This window comes from Lolium rigidum, chromosome 4 (assembly GCF_022539505.1).
Source record: "Lolium rigidum isolate FL_2022 chromosome 4, APGP_CSIRO_Lrig_0.1, whole genome shotgun sequence".
Taxonomy (NCBI): Eukaryota; Viridiplantae; Streptophyta; class Magnoliopsida; order Poales; family Poaceae; genus Lolium; species Lolium rigidum.
In genome coordinates this window covers 230,292,453-230,305,236 of record NC_061511.1, presented here as the reverse complement: position 1 = coordinate 230,305,236, position 12,784 = coordinate 230,292,453, and the positions used below count along the sequence as shown (strand labels likewise).

The 12,784-nt window shown below is 57.5% G+C and overlaps 1 protein-coding gene across 1 annotated transcript; it reads right to left on the bottom strand.

The window, feature by feature from the left end:
* Nucleotides 1-7,193: 7,193 nt before the first annotated feature.
* LOC124648381 (basic proline-rich protein-like) lies at nt 7,194-11,427 on the bottom strand. The gene is made up of 4 exons (XM_047188160.1): nt 11,282-11,427; nt 9,511-10,391; nt 7,318-9,392; nt 7,194-7,214 (listed from the first exon to the last, which is right to left on the bottom strand). The coding sequence occupies exons 1-4, from the start codon at nt 11,425-11,427 to the stop codon at nt 7,194-7,196; spliced, it is 3,123 nt and encodes a 1,040-aa protein (XP_047044116.1).
* Nucleotides 11,428-12,784: the final 1,357 nt, after the last annotated feature.

The window sequence follows — 12,784 nt, the reverse complement described above, 5'->3', positions numbered from 1 at the left end:
CCGGTCCGACCGGCCGCCACGCCGGCTGACCCGGTCACAGGCTCGGTCCAACCGGCTCCCACGTCGGGAGCGCCCGGTTCCGACCGGCTTCTACGCTTGTGCCATCCGGGCGGGTGTACTGAGCCACCCGACCCGCGCCCGGTCACCACCCGGTGCCAGGCCCGGTTCCGACCGGCCTGCCCCAGTCCCAGGCCCGGTCGACCGGCTCCTGAGCCGGCCGTGTCCGAGTCTGTCTCGACCAGATCCAATCTGGGTCGGTTTTCTATGTATCTTTTCGACTCCTGGTTGTCCTAAACCCCTATATAAGTGCCCAGGACGCCCCCAAATTAGGTTAAGACCACGTTTAAGATAAACCCTAGTTCATAGTTGATTGCTTTGCAACTCTATTGAATCTCTACACCATATTGCATTGATTTGGTGTCTACCCCTGAAAGTCTTGTGTGATCTGCTGTTCCATTGGGAGTTAGACGGTTGCAACTTACCGCTTCGTGGTCGGCGGCTACGTGCGCAAGTGTGTGGAGTTGCGAATATCTTGCAGGGTTGAGAGCTGTTGCATTGGTGAAAGGGACCAATCGAGAGACTTCGTTGCGTCATACAAGTTATCATCCACTTCATCATCGTGTTATCTCCGCTGTGTTCATCCCGTTATCATCATCAACACCATACTTACTGACAAGATCGGGCCACCCCTTATCACATACCTGACGAAAATTTGACGCCGAGGATCAGAACTTTTCTTGTAGTGATGACATGCGGGTCCCATTTTGCAGCAACGGTATCAACGTTTTAGAGGCGGCATGAGATCGAAAGAAAAATTCAAGAGACCAAATATCAGGTGCCAAAAATTACTCCAAGAAAAGAGACTTGACTACACATAGAGCATGACACGTGGGTCCCATTTTGCAGCAACGGTCTCAACGTTTCGAAGGAAAAATGGGATCAAAAGAAAAAGGAAGTAGCCAGAAATCAGGGTGTCAAAAAAATCCAAGAAAAGAAAGATTTTTCGTTCATAGAGGATGACATGCGGGACCCATGATCATGCATCGTAAACGGATCGATCAGAGAGCGTTGAACGAGATGGCGTGATCAAGAAAAAAAACAATGCTAGAGAGGCTGCCATTTGGGCCCTAGATCCCTGGGTGGTGCGTATTTGCGTTGACTCGGCCGACGCACCCGAGAATTCACCATGCACCACGTCTCGGGCCACCATATGCGACGTTTTCCACGTTTTCGTCGGGCTAGGTGGCCTCAAAAACAAGGAAAAAAAGTTTTGACATGCACCAGGGAGAGAGCAAAAATCGTCAGCCATGGTAACTTTTTTGTAGTGATTGTGCGCTGAGACGAAGCAAGGAGCTCGCCGGAGTTCATGTCCATGGCGGTGGAATGCAGTGATGTCTCGATTAGACTATGCGAGGAAGCAAACGGGCGGAATAAAGGGTGGAGGTGATGCGGCTGCTCACCTCGAGGTCATCGGCGAGGTGAATCAACGTTTGTTGGAATCCGGGAAGAAGGCGCGGCGGTGAGGCCGATTTTGGCTGAACTTGGCGGCTCCGTGAAGCGGACATTGAGAATGAGGAAAGCATGTTGATTCGATTTCTCTATTCATGTGACCTCGACGGCGTCCATGGCGATGCAAGCTTGCGAGGATGGCGACGGTGCTCTCGGTATGCTCACAGAGAAGGTGGAGAAAGTGGAGAAGGAAAAGGGCAGCGCAGACGAAGAAGGGGGGAAGCTAGGGTTCGGTGGAGCTCCGTGGCAGCTTAAATGGGAGAGGGGAAAGCATCGGAGCCGGTCAATCCAAAGCTCCAGGACATGGCATCCATGGCGCTCGTTTTTGCCCGATATGTGTGGTTTTGTCGACGTGTGAAGGAGGGAGAGATGGTGGGGAGCTGGCATACCATTTCGGTATGGTCGTGGGCTGGGCTGGAGTTGGGCTAGGTAAGGTGGGCCGCGCGGGTATAAGAGAGGGAAATCAGGCCTCCGGGTTGGTAGTTAGGTTTGGCTGCTGTGTTAGGTTAGGTTCGTTAGACTTTTCTTTTCCTTTTCTTTTCCTCTTTCTTGTTTTTATTTCTTTCTCTTTTAAACCCTTTTCTTAAAATTGGAGAAGAGATAATTTGAAAGTTGAAAAGGAATTTGAAATAGAGAGGATTCAAGCATTGTATTCCAACTATCATAGCTTGAGGAACTAAAAGAAGGAAAAGAATAAGAGGGAGACATAGAGAATTGAAGAGAGAGTTAAATATTTGGAATTCAAATATTTGGCTAACCCTAATGGGCTCAACCATTTGAGAATCATCTCAAGATTCAAAACATGTGCATTGCAAAATAGAAAGAGAGGGGTAGGTTTAATAGCAACCAAGAAAATAGAAAATTTTGGCATGACCTATTTGAAAGTAGGTCAAGTACAGGGTAGGTTTAGGCTGGTTATCTCTTCTTACAACATCACAAGAGGGAGGGGTGAACCAAGAAGGAGAGGAAGAACAACAAGAAATAAGAGCAAAGCCAAAACCAAATGCAAATTATAAAATCCAAAAGATGGTAATATGCATGAATGCAACATGATGACATGACAAAAATGCACGAAAGGAAAATGTGAACTAGGGTGTTACTCTTGGGATGTTACAGGTGGGGAGAAGGAAACACCACATGAGTCTTGATCTCTTTGAACTTCTCGGATTTATTTTTATTATTGTAATGCACTACTCTATTTACTATGTTTGAATTTCATTGGATAATTTAATTTCATTGGTTGAATAATTTTATTTGGGTGAATTGCTGTTCAGAAATATGAATTGTGTTGTGATAGAATTTCTTAAAGAAGACACAACTACCAAATATTTTGAATTTGAGGTCGGCCATCTAGGGGCGTGCCGTCGTGGGTATTCACCCCAAAAATGATGGTTGCATGTGCCAGTGTTGTTGCCCGACAACATTACATGGGCGCCGGTGGTGATTCTCTTAGTACCTAGTACAGTCGGCAAAGCTCCTCGATTATTTTTGAAGAACATAAATCTCTTGCCTTTGGTTGCCGAGAGGCCGCCCCTTTACGCACTTGCGAAAATATAGACTATAACTTTACTTATCGACACAATCACAACTCTTTGTTTCGATAATAACACATTTAACCAGTGTACTACTGATTTAAGCTAGGCACACACAATAGTAGTAGATAATTTAAAAATTGTTATTTAAGTGGTACATCTTCATAGGAGATCGAGTAGCAAAGCCACGCCGTCGATTGAGGTCTTAGGCCGATCAGTGGATGCATGCGAGGTTAGGGATTCGAGGTTTCCCGCAGATTTCGAGGATAACATTGACCTTGTTGGAGACATCGATGTTGGCACGAGCATTGAACTGCAAGAAGGTGTTGCAAAGGCAAGTCGCGGCATTGACGACTGGCTTCCCACGGATCTGTCGGCAGCAGAGCTCTCTACCGACCATGCCCATCCTTCCTAGGCTGATGTCGATGCACACTCCAAATGCAGCTATATCTCCCAGCGTGCACTGCCCGAAGCCACCGACCGGTGGAGGTGGCGATACTGCCCATGGAGGAGGCCATATTGCCCATGGCGGTGGCGATGCTGCTGGTGGAGGTGGCGATGATGCCCGTGGCGGGGGAGATGATACCGGTGGAGGTGGTGATGCTGCAGGTGGAGGTGGCGATGCTGCCACTGGCGGTGGAGATGCTGTCGGTGGTGGGGGAGATGCTACCGGTGGAGGTCGCGATGCTTTCGGTGGCGGGGGAGATGCTGCAGGTGGAGGTGGAGATGCTGCAGGTGGAGGTGGCGATGATGCTGGTGGAGGTGGTGAAGCTGTCGGTGGTGGGGGCGATGCGGCCGGTGGAGGTGGCGATGTTGTAGGTGGAGGTGGCGATGCTGCCGGTGGCGGGGGAGATGTTTTTGGTGGAGGTGGTGATGCTACCGGTGGAGGTGGCGAGGCTAACGGTGGAGGTGGTGATGCTACCGGTGGAGGTGGCGATGCTTTCGGTGGTGGGGGAGATGCTACCGGTGGAGGTGGCGATGCTTTCGGTGGCGGGGGAGATGCTGCCGGTGGAGGTGGCGATGATACCAGTGGAGGTGGCGAGGCTAACGGTGGAGGTGGTGATGCTACCGGTGGAGGTGGCGATGCTTTCGGTGGTGGGGGAGATGCTACCGGTGGAGGTGGCGATGCTTTCGGTGGCGGGGGATATGCTACCGGTGGAGGTGGCGATGCTTTCGGTGGCGGGGGAGATGCTGCCGGTGGAGGTGGTGATACTGTAGGTGGAGGTGGTGATGATGCCGGTGGAGGTGGTGAAGCTGTCGGTGGCGGCGGAGATGCTGCCGGTGGCGGTGGAGATGCTGCCGGTGGAGGTGGCGATGCTGCCGGTGGAGGTGGCGATGCTGCTGGTGGCGGGGGAGATGTTTTTGGTGGAGGTGGTGATGCTACCGGTGGAGGTGGCGAGGCTAACGGTGGAGGTGGTGATGCTACCAGTGGTGGTGGTGATGCTTTCGGTGGCGGGGGAGATGCTGCCGGTGGAGGTGGCGATGCTACCGGTGGAGGTGGCGAGGCTAACGGTGGAGGTGGCGATGCTACCGGTGGAGGTGGTGATGCTACCGGTGGAGGTGGCGATGCTTTCGGTGGTGGGGGAGATGCTACCGGTGGAGGTGGCGATGCTTTCGGTGGCGGGGGAGATGCTGCCGGTGGAGGTGGCGATGTTGCAGGTGGAGGTGGCGATGATGCCGGTGGAGGTGGTGAAGCTACCGGTGGAGGTGGTGATGCTACCGGTGGAGGTGGCGATGCTTTCGGTGGCGGGGGAGATGCTGCCGGTGGAGGTGGTGATGCTACCGGTGGAGGTGGCGATGCTTTCGGTGGCGGGGGAGATGCTACCGGTGGAGCTGGCGATGCTTTCGGTGGCGGGGGAGATGCTGCCGGTGGAGGTGGCGATACTGTAGGTGGAGGTGGCGATGATGCCGGTGGAGGTGGTGAAGCTGTCGGTGGCGGCGGAGATGCTGCCGGTGGCGATGGAGATGCTGTCGGTGGAGGTGGCGATGCTGTAGGTGGAGGTGGCGATGCTGCCGGTGGCGGGGGAGATGTTTTTGGTGGAGGTGGTGATGCTACCGGTGGAGGTGGCGAGGCTAACGGTGGAGGTGGTGATGCTACCGGTGGAGGTGGCGATTCTTTCGGTGGTGGGGGAGATGCTACCGGTGGAGGTGGCGATGCTTTCGGTGGCGGGGGAGATGCTGCCGGTGGAGGTGGCGATGCTACCGGTGGAGGTGGTGATGCTACCGGTGGAGGTGGCGATGCTTTCGGTGGTGGGGGAGATGCTACCGGTGGAGGTGGCGATGCTTTCGGTGGCGGGGGAGATGCTGCCGGTGGAGGTGGCGATGTTGCAGGTGGAGGTGGCGATGATGTCGGTGGAGGTGGTGATGCTACCGGTGGAGGTGGCGATGCTTTCGGTGGCGGGGGAGATGCTGCCGGTGGAGGTAGCGATACTGTAGGTGGAGGTGGCGATGATGCCGGTGGAGGTGGTGAAGCTATCGGTGGTGGCGGAGATACTGCCGGTGGAGGTGGCGATGCTGCAGGTGGAGGTGGCGATGCTGCCGGTGGCGGGGGAGATGTTTTTGGTGGAGGTGGTGATGCTACCGGTGGAGGTGGCGAGGCTAACGGTGGAGGTGGTGATGCTACCGGTGGAGGTGGCGATGCTTTCGGTGGTGGGGGAGATGCTACCGGTGGAGGTGGCGATGCTTTCGGTGGCGGGGGAGATGCTGCCGGTGGAGGTGGCGATGCTACCGGTGGAGGTGGCGAGGCTAACGGTGGAGGTGGTGATGCTACCGGTGGAGGTGGCGATGCTTTCGGTGGTGGGGGAGATGCTACTGGTGGAGGTGGCGATGCTTTCGGTGGCGGGGGAGATGCTGCCGGTGGAGGTGGCGATGTTGCAGGTGGAGGTGGTGAAGCTGCCGGTGGAGGTGGTGATGCTACCGGTGGAGGTGGCGATGCTTTCGGTGGCGGGGGAGATGCTGCCGGTGGAGGTGGCGATGATGCCGGTGGAGGTGGTGAAGCTATCGGTGGCGGCGGAGATGCTGCCGGTGGAGGTGGCGCTGCTGCAGGTGGAGGTGGCGATGCTGCCGGTGGCGGGGGAGATGTTTTTGGTGGAGGTGGTGATGCTACCGGTGGAGATGGCGAGGCTAACGGTGGAGGTGGTGATGCTACCGGTGGAGGTGGTGATGCTTTCGGTGGTGGGGGAGATGCTTCCGGTGGAGGTGGTGATGCTTTCGGTGGCGGGGGAGATGCTGCCGGTGGAGGTGGCGATGCTACCGGTGGAGGTGGCGAGGCTAACGGTGGAGGTGGTGATGCTACCGGTGGAGGTGGCGATGCTTTCGGTGGTGGGGGAGATGCTACCGGTGGAGGTGGCGATGTTGCAGGTGGAGGTGGCGATGATGCCGGTGGAGGTGGCGATGTTGCAGGTGGAGGTGGCGATGATGCCGGTGGAGGTGGTGAAGCTGCCGGTGGAGGTGGTGATGCTACCGGTGGAGGTGGCGATGCTGAAGGTGGCGGGGGAGATGCTACCGGTGGAGGTGGTGACCTTACAGGTGGAGGTGGCGATGCTGCCGGCGGCGGGGGAGATGCTATCGGTGGAGGTGGCGATGCTTTCGGTGGCGGGGGAGATGCTACCGCTGGAGGTGGCGATGCCTTCGGTGGCGGGGGAGATGCTGCCGGTGGAGGTGGCGCTGCTGCAGGTGGAGGTGGCGATGATGCCGGTGGAGGTGGTGAAGCTGTCGGTGGCGGCGGAGGTGCTGCCGGTGGAGGTGGCGATGTTACAGGTGGAGGTGGCGATGCTGCCGGTGGCGGGGGAGATGTTTTTGGTGGAGGTGGTGATGCTACCGGTGGAGGTGGCGAGGCTAACGGTGGAGGTGGTGATGCTACCGGTGGAGGTGGCGATGCTTTCGGTGGTGGGGGAGATGCTACCGGTGGAGGTGGCGATGCTCTCGGTGGCGGGGGAGATGCTGCCGGTGGAGGTGGCGATGTTACAGGTGGAGGTGGCGATGATGCCGATGGAGGTGGTGAAGCTGCCGGTGGTGGGGGCGATGCGGCCGGTGGAGGTGGCGAGGCAGATGGTGGTGGTGGCGATGCTACCGGTGGCGGTGGAGATGCTACCGGTGGAGGTGGCGATACTGAAGGTGGCGGGGGAGATGCTACCGGTGGAGGTGGTGACCTTACAGGTGGAGGTGGCGATGCTGCCGGAGGCGATGCTTCCGGTGTCGGAGGCGAAGCTCCCGGTGTCGGAGGCGAACCTCCTGGTGTCGGAGGCGATCCTACGGGTGCCGGGGGCGATGCTACCGGAGGCGATGCTCCCGCTACTGGGGGCGATGCTACAGGAGGCGATGCTACCGGTGTTGGGGGCGATGCTACCGGAGGCGATGCTCCCGGTATCGGAGGCAATGCTACCGGTGGCGATGCTCCCGGTGTTGGTGGCGATGCTACCTGTGTCGGGGGCGATGCTAACGGAGGCGATGCTCCCGGTGTCGGAGGCGATGCTACCGGTACCGGGGGCGATCCTACCGAAGGCGACGCTCCCGGTTTCGGAGGCGATGCTACCGGAGGCGATGCTCCCGGTGTTGGGGGCGATGCTCCCGGTATCGGAGGCGATGCTCCCGGTGCCGGAGGCGATGCTACCTGTGTCGGTGGCGATGCTCCCGGTGTCGGAGGCGATGCTACCGGAGGTGAAGCTCCCGGTGTTGGGGGCGATGCTACAGGAGGCGATGCTCCCGGTGTCGGAGGTGAATCTACCGGAGGCGATGCTCCCGGTGTCGGAGGCGATGCTACCTGTGTCGGTGGCGATGCTCCCGGTGTCGGAGGCGATGCTACCTGTGTCGGTGGCGATGCTCCCGGTGTCGGAGGTGAAGCTCCCGGTGTTGGGGGCGATGCTACAGGAGGCGATGCTCCTGGTGTCAGAGGCGATGCTCCCGGTGTCGGGGGTGATGCTACCGGAGGCGATGCTCCCGGTGTCGGAGGCGATGCTACCGGAGGGGAAGCTCCCGGTGTTGGGGGCGATGCTACAGGAGGCGATGCTCCCGGTGTCGGAGGTGAAGCTCCTGGTGTCGGAGGCGATGCTCCCGTTGTTGGGGGCGATGCTACCGGAGGCGATGCTCCTGGTGTCGGAGGCGATGCTACCTGTGTTGGGGGCGATGCTACCGGAGGCGATGCTCCCAGTGCCGGGGGCGATGCTACCGGAGGTGATGCTCCTGGTGTCGGAGGCAATGCTCCCGGTGTCGGGGGTGATGCTACCGGAGGCGATGCTCCCGGTGTCGGAGGCGATGCTCCCGGTGTCGGAGGTGAAGCTCCCGGTGTTGGGGGCGATGCTACCGGAGGCGATGCTGCCGGTGTCGGAGGCGATGCTCCCGGTGTCGGAGGTGAAGCTCCTGGTGTCGGAGGCGATGCTCCCGGTGTTGGGGGCGATGCTACCGTAGGCGATGCTCCTGGGGTCGGAGGCGATGCTACCTGTGTTGGGGGCGATGCTCCCCGTGTCGGAGGCGATGCTACCGGAGGTGAAGCTCCCGGTGTTGGGGGCGATGCTACAGGAGGAGATGCTCCCGGTGTCGGAGGTGAAGCTCCTGGTGTCGGAGGCGATACTCCCGGTGTTGGGGGCGATGCTACCGGAGGCGATGCTCCTGGTGTTGGGGGCGATGCTACAGGAGGCGATGCTCCCGGTGTTGGAGGTGAAGCTCCTGGTGTCGGAGGCGATGCTCCCGGTGTTGGGGGCGATGCTATCGGAGGCGATGCTCCTGGTGTCGGAGGAGATGCTACCTGTGTTGGGGGCGATGCTCCCAGTGTCGGGGGCGATGCTACCGGAGGTGATGCTCCCGGTGTCGGAGGCGATGCTCCCGGTGTCGGGGGCGATGTTCCCGGTGTCGGAGGAAATGCTGCCTGTGTCGGGGGCGATGCTCCCGGTGTCGGAGGCGATGCTACCGGAGGTGAAGCTCCCGGTGTTGGGGGCGATGCTAAAGGAGGCGATGCTCCCGGTGTCGGAGGTGAAGCTCCTGGTGTCGGAGGCGATGCTCCCGGTGTTGGGGGCGATGCTACCGGAGGCGATGCTCCCGGTGTCGGAGGCGATGCTACCGGAGGTGAAGCTCCCGGTGTTGGGGGCGATGCTACAGGAGGCGATGCTCCCGGTGTCGGAGGCGATGCTCCCGGTGTCGGGGGTGATGCTCGCGGTGTCAGAGGCGATGCTACTGGAGGTGAAGCTCCCGGTGTTGGGGGCGATGCTCCAGGAGGCGATGCTCCCGGTGTCGGAGGTGAAGCTCCTGGTGTCGGAGGCGATGCTCCCGGTGTTGGGGGCGATGCTACCGGAGGCGATGCTCCTGGTGTCGGAGGCGATGCTACCTGTGTTGGGGGCGATGCTACCGGAGGCGATGCTACCGGTGCCGGGGGCGATGCTACCGGAGGTGATGCTCCCGGTGTCGGAGGCGATGCTCCCGGTGTCGGGGGTGATGCTACCGGAGGCGATGCTCCCGGTGTCGGAGGCGATGCTACCTGTGTCGGTGACGATGCTCCCGGTGTTGGAGGCGATCCTACCGGAGGTGAAGCTCCCGGTGTTGGGGGCGATGCTACAGGAGGCGATGCTCCCGGTGTCGGAGGTGAAGCTCCCGGTGTTGGGGGCGATGCTCCCGGTGTCGGAGGTGAAGCTCCCGGTGTTGGGGGCGATGCTCCCGGTGTCGGAGGTGAAGCTCCCGGTGTTGGGGGCGATGCTCCCGGCGTCGGAGGTGATGCTCCTGGTGTCGGAGGCGATGCTCCCGGTGTTGGGGGCGATGCTACCGGAGGCGATGCTCCCGGCGTCGGAGGTGAAGCTCCTGGTGTCGGAGGCGATGCTCCCGGTGTTGGGGGCGATGCTACCGGAGGCGATGCTCCTGGTGTCGGAGGCGATGCTACCTGTGTTGGCGGCGATGCTACCGGAGGCGATGCTCCCAGTGTCGGGGGCGATGCTACCGGAGGTGATGCTCCCGGTGTCGGAGGCGATGCTCCCGGTGTCGGGGGTGATGCTACCGGAGGCGATGCTCCCGGTGTCGGAGGCGATGCTACCGGAGGTGATGCTCCCGGTGTCGGAGGTGAAGCTCCTGGTGTCGGAGGCGATGCTACAGGAGGCGATGCTCCCGGTGTCGGAGGCGATGCTACCGGAGGTGATGCTCCCGGTGTCGGAGGCGATGCTCCCGGTGCCGGCGGTGATGCTACCGGAGGCGATACTCCCGGTGTCGGAGGCGATACTCCAGGTGCCGGGGGTGATGCTACCGGAGGCGATGCTCCCGGTGTTGGAGGCGATGCTACCGAAGGCGATGCTCCCGATGTCGAAGGCGATGCCCCCGGTGTAGGAGACGATGCTACTGGTGTCAGGGGAGCCTGGGCCGATGCTACCGGTACTGGTGCAGGTGATACATAGCAATTCGCTTGCACGGAAGTCGCGGCCTGAAGGATCATGACGAGGAGGAGGAGGACCACGGAGGACCCCGTGGCTTTGGTGGTGGCCATTGTCGCTGCTGGAACGCTGGGTGGTTTTTCTTCTTCTACTTCCATTGAGATGTGTTGTTGCTGTCTTGTAGAGGTAGTGTGTAAACCGGAATGTATTTATAGGGCCTAAGCGGTAGTGAGGGTTGATCGTGATGCGGGTTTCAAGAGTGGTGATTAGTGCGTGTACGTACAGTTTAAAGAATTATGGCTCCATGGATCGCAACTACTTGGAGTACGTGTAATTAAGTACGTTTAATTTTAGCTTATGGAATGTGGACGTTTTGAGCGATTTCCAGGTTGTCAGTTTGGTAGTTTGGCAGGTTCAGTACCTAAATTTTCGTACATACGTCGAGAAAATTTGCTTCTCTCTCTAACCCATTATATTATAACCTATATCAAAGTTGAACCCTTTTACTGGAAGGATATCAATTTGGGTACTGTTCCCTCCACGTTTTACTCCAATCAAATTTAAACACGTACTCTCTTTTTACTGTAGCCACGCGAGCGGTTCCTGTAAATGCGCCAGATTTGTTTCTTTTCCTCCTTTTTTTCCGTATGTACAACTCGCGGTTACCGGGAGCCAGCCGGTGGATCCATAAATTGTGGGCCGGTTTCCTTCCTTTCTTTCCTTCTTTTTACCTCTAATTTCCGGTGTTTCCGGTCTTCACCGATCGTGCATGTCTTTGGATTTTCATGGGCATCCTCTCATTGACACGTACCTTTTTTACGTGTCCATCTTCTTTCTCCATCCTTCTTTCAACCGCTTTTTTCCCCTAAACTTCCGAGTCCATACCTAGCTTACAGGTTTGCGTCGGCGAATCCGGCGTTTCTTCCTTCATCATGTTCTTCTTCTTTCTCATTCGGATTTCCTTGCCTCTGTGTTTTGCCAGGTTCTAATCGTTTGTTTCCCTCTGCTTCTGCCTCATATTTTGCGTTCTTTGTCCTCATATTTTGAGTTCTTTGTCCTGGCTGAGTTCATCTTCTTTGTTGCAGGTTTCAATATGAGCAGGGATGGCGGGGCGAGGCCGCCGCCTCTGCATTTGCTTCTGCCACGGCGCCATGGGCTGGAGGACTTAACTTCTATCCATGCTCAGATGCCGTTCTTGCCATTGCCTGCGCCGTCGCTTCCGTCATCCATGCCCTTGCATCCGTCTTCGTCGCCGTGTAGCCGGCGTGGCCTGGATGAGCTGTCTTTTGGGTCGATGGGTCATTGCTCATCGTGTTCCCGCGGGCGTGCCCTAGGCTTCTCCGCCGCTGGTGTTGTTGGCGCCCCAGTTGTTGATTCGGTTGTTGCTGCTGCCTCCGATCATCTGCCATCTCGGGCTTCTCTGCCGCCGCTGGTGTTGTTGGCGCCCCAGTTGTTGATTCGGTTGTTGCTGCTGCCTCCGATCATCTGCCGTCTCGGGTTTTCGTCTTGTTTGCTGCTAATTCTCTGGCTGTTACGCGGCCTGGTGCGGGTGTACACCGGGGATCTGGTTGTTCGTGTGGGCGGTCACTTTTCGCTTCGGTTCATCCACCTCTACGCTGGCAGCTTCATCTGCAAGGTGTTGCTCCCGCTGCCGCTGTTGGCTGTGGTCCTTCTTTGCCAGCTCTGTGTGTTCCTCTGCTGATTGCTGGCTCTATCCACCCTTCTTCGCCTGTGCGTGGTCAGACTGCTGATTCTTCATGCTCTTGGCCAGGGTGGACCTGTCGTTAATCGTTCCATTGCCTCCTCAACTTTGTCCGTTGTTGCTTCTTCCAGGTAGAGGCTTGGAGGCGGGAGATAGGGTTAGGCAAGCACCCTGTTGAAGAGGTTCCTGATGCAGCTGTCGTTGGTAATTCCTTCTTCTGTCTTACCTGTAGTTTCTCCTGTCTCTGCAGTTTCAGAATTTTTAACTTAGCGATGGGTGGAGCAAATCAAAGAGATGGGATGTTAATGTTGGTAGGTAGCGTAGCATTTTTTCATATCTTTTTGTTTGTAAGGCAAAATAGATTAAAGGTGTAGGATTGCACCTTACACATGACACTGGGATGCTAAATTAGGGATAGTAGTACAGATGATGTGGAATAGGGGTGTTCATCTATCAAGCTACTCAACTATCAAATCGATGCCAAGTTTCAGAATTTTTAACTTAGCGATGGGTGGAGCAAATCAAAGAGATGGGATGTTAATGTTGGTAGGTAGCGTAGCATTTTTTCATATCTTTTTGTTCGTAAGGCAAAATAGATTAAAGGTGTAGGATTGCACCTTACACATGACACTGGGATGCTAAATTAGGGATAGTAGTACAGATGATGTGGAATAGGGGTGTTCATCTATCAAGCT

Coding starts and splice junctions, on each gene's coding strand:
- LOC124648381 (XM_047188160.1), bottom strand. CDS start 11,427: ATGAGGACAAAGAACGCAAAATATGAGGCAGAAGCAGAGGGAAACAAA. Junction 10,392..11,281: donor GGATTCGCCGACGCAAACCT/GTAAGCTAGGTA, acceptor CACCTGCACCAG/TACCGGTAGCATCGGCCCAG. Junction 9,393..9,510: donor GAGCATCGTCACCGACACAG/GTAGCATCGCCT, acceptor CGGCACCGGTAG/CATCGCCTCCGGTAGCATCG.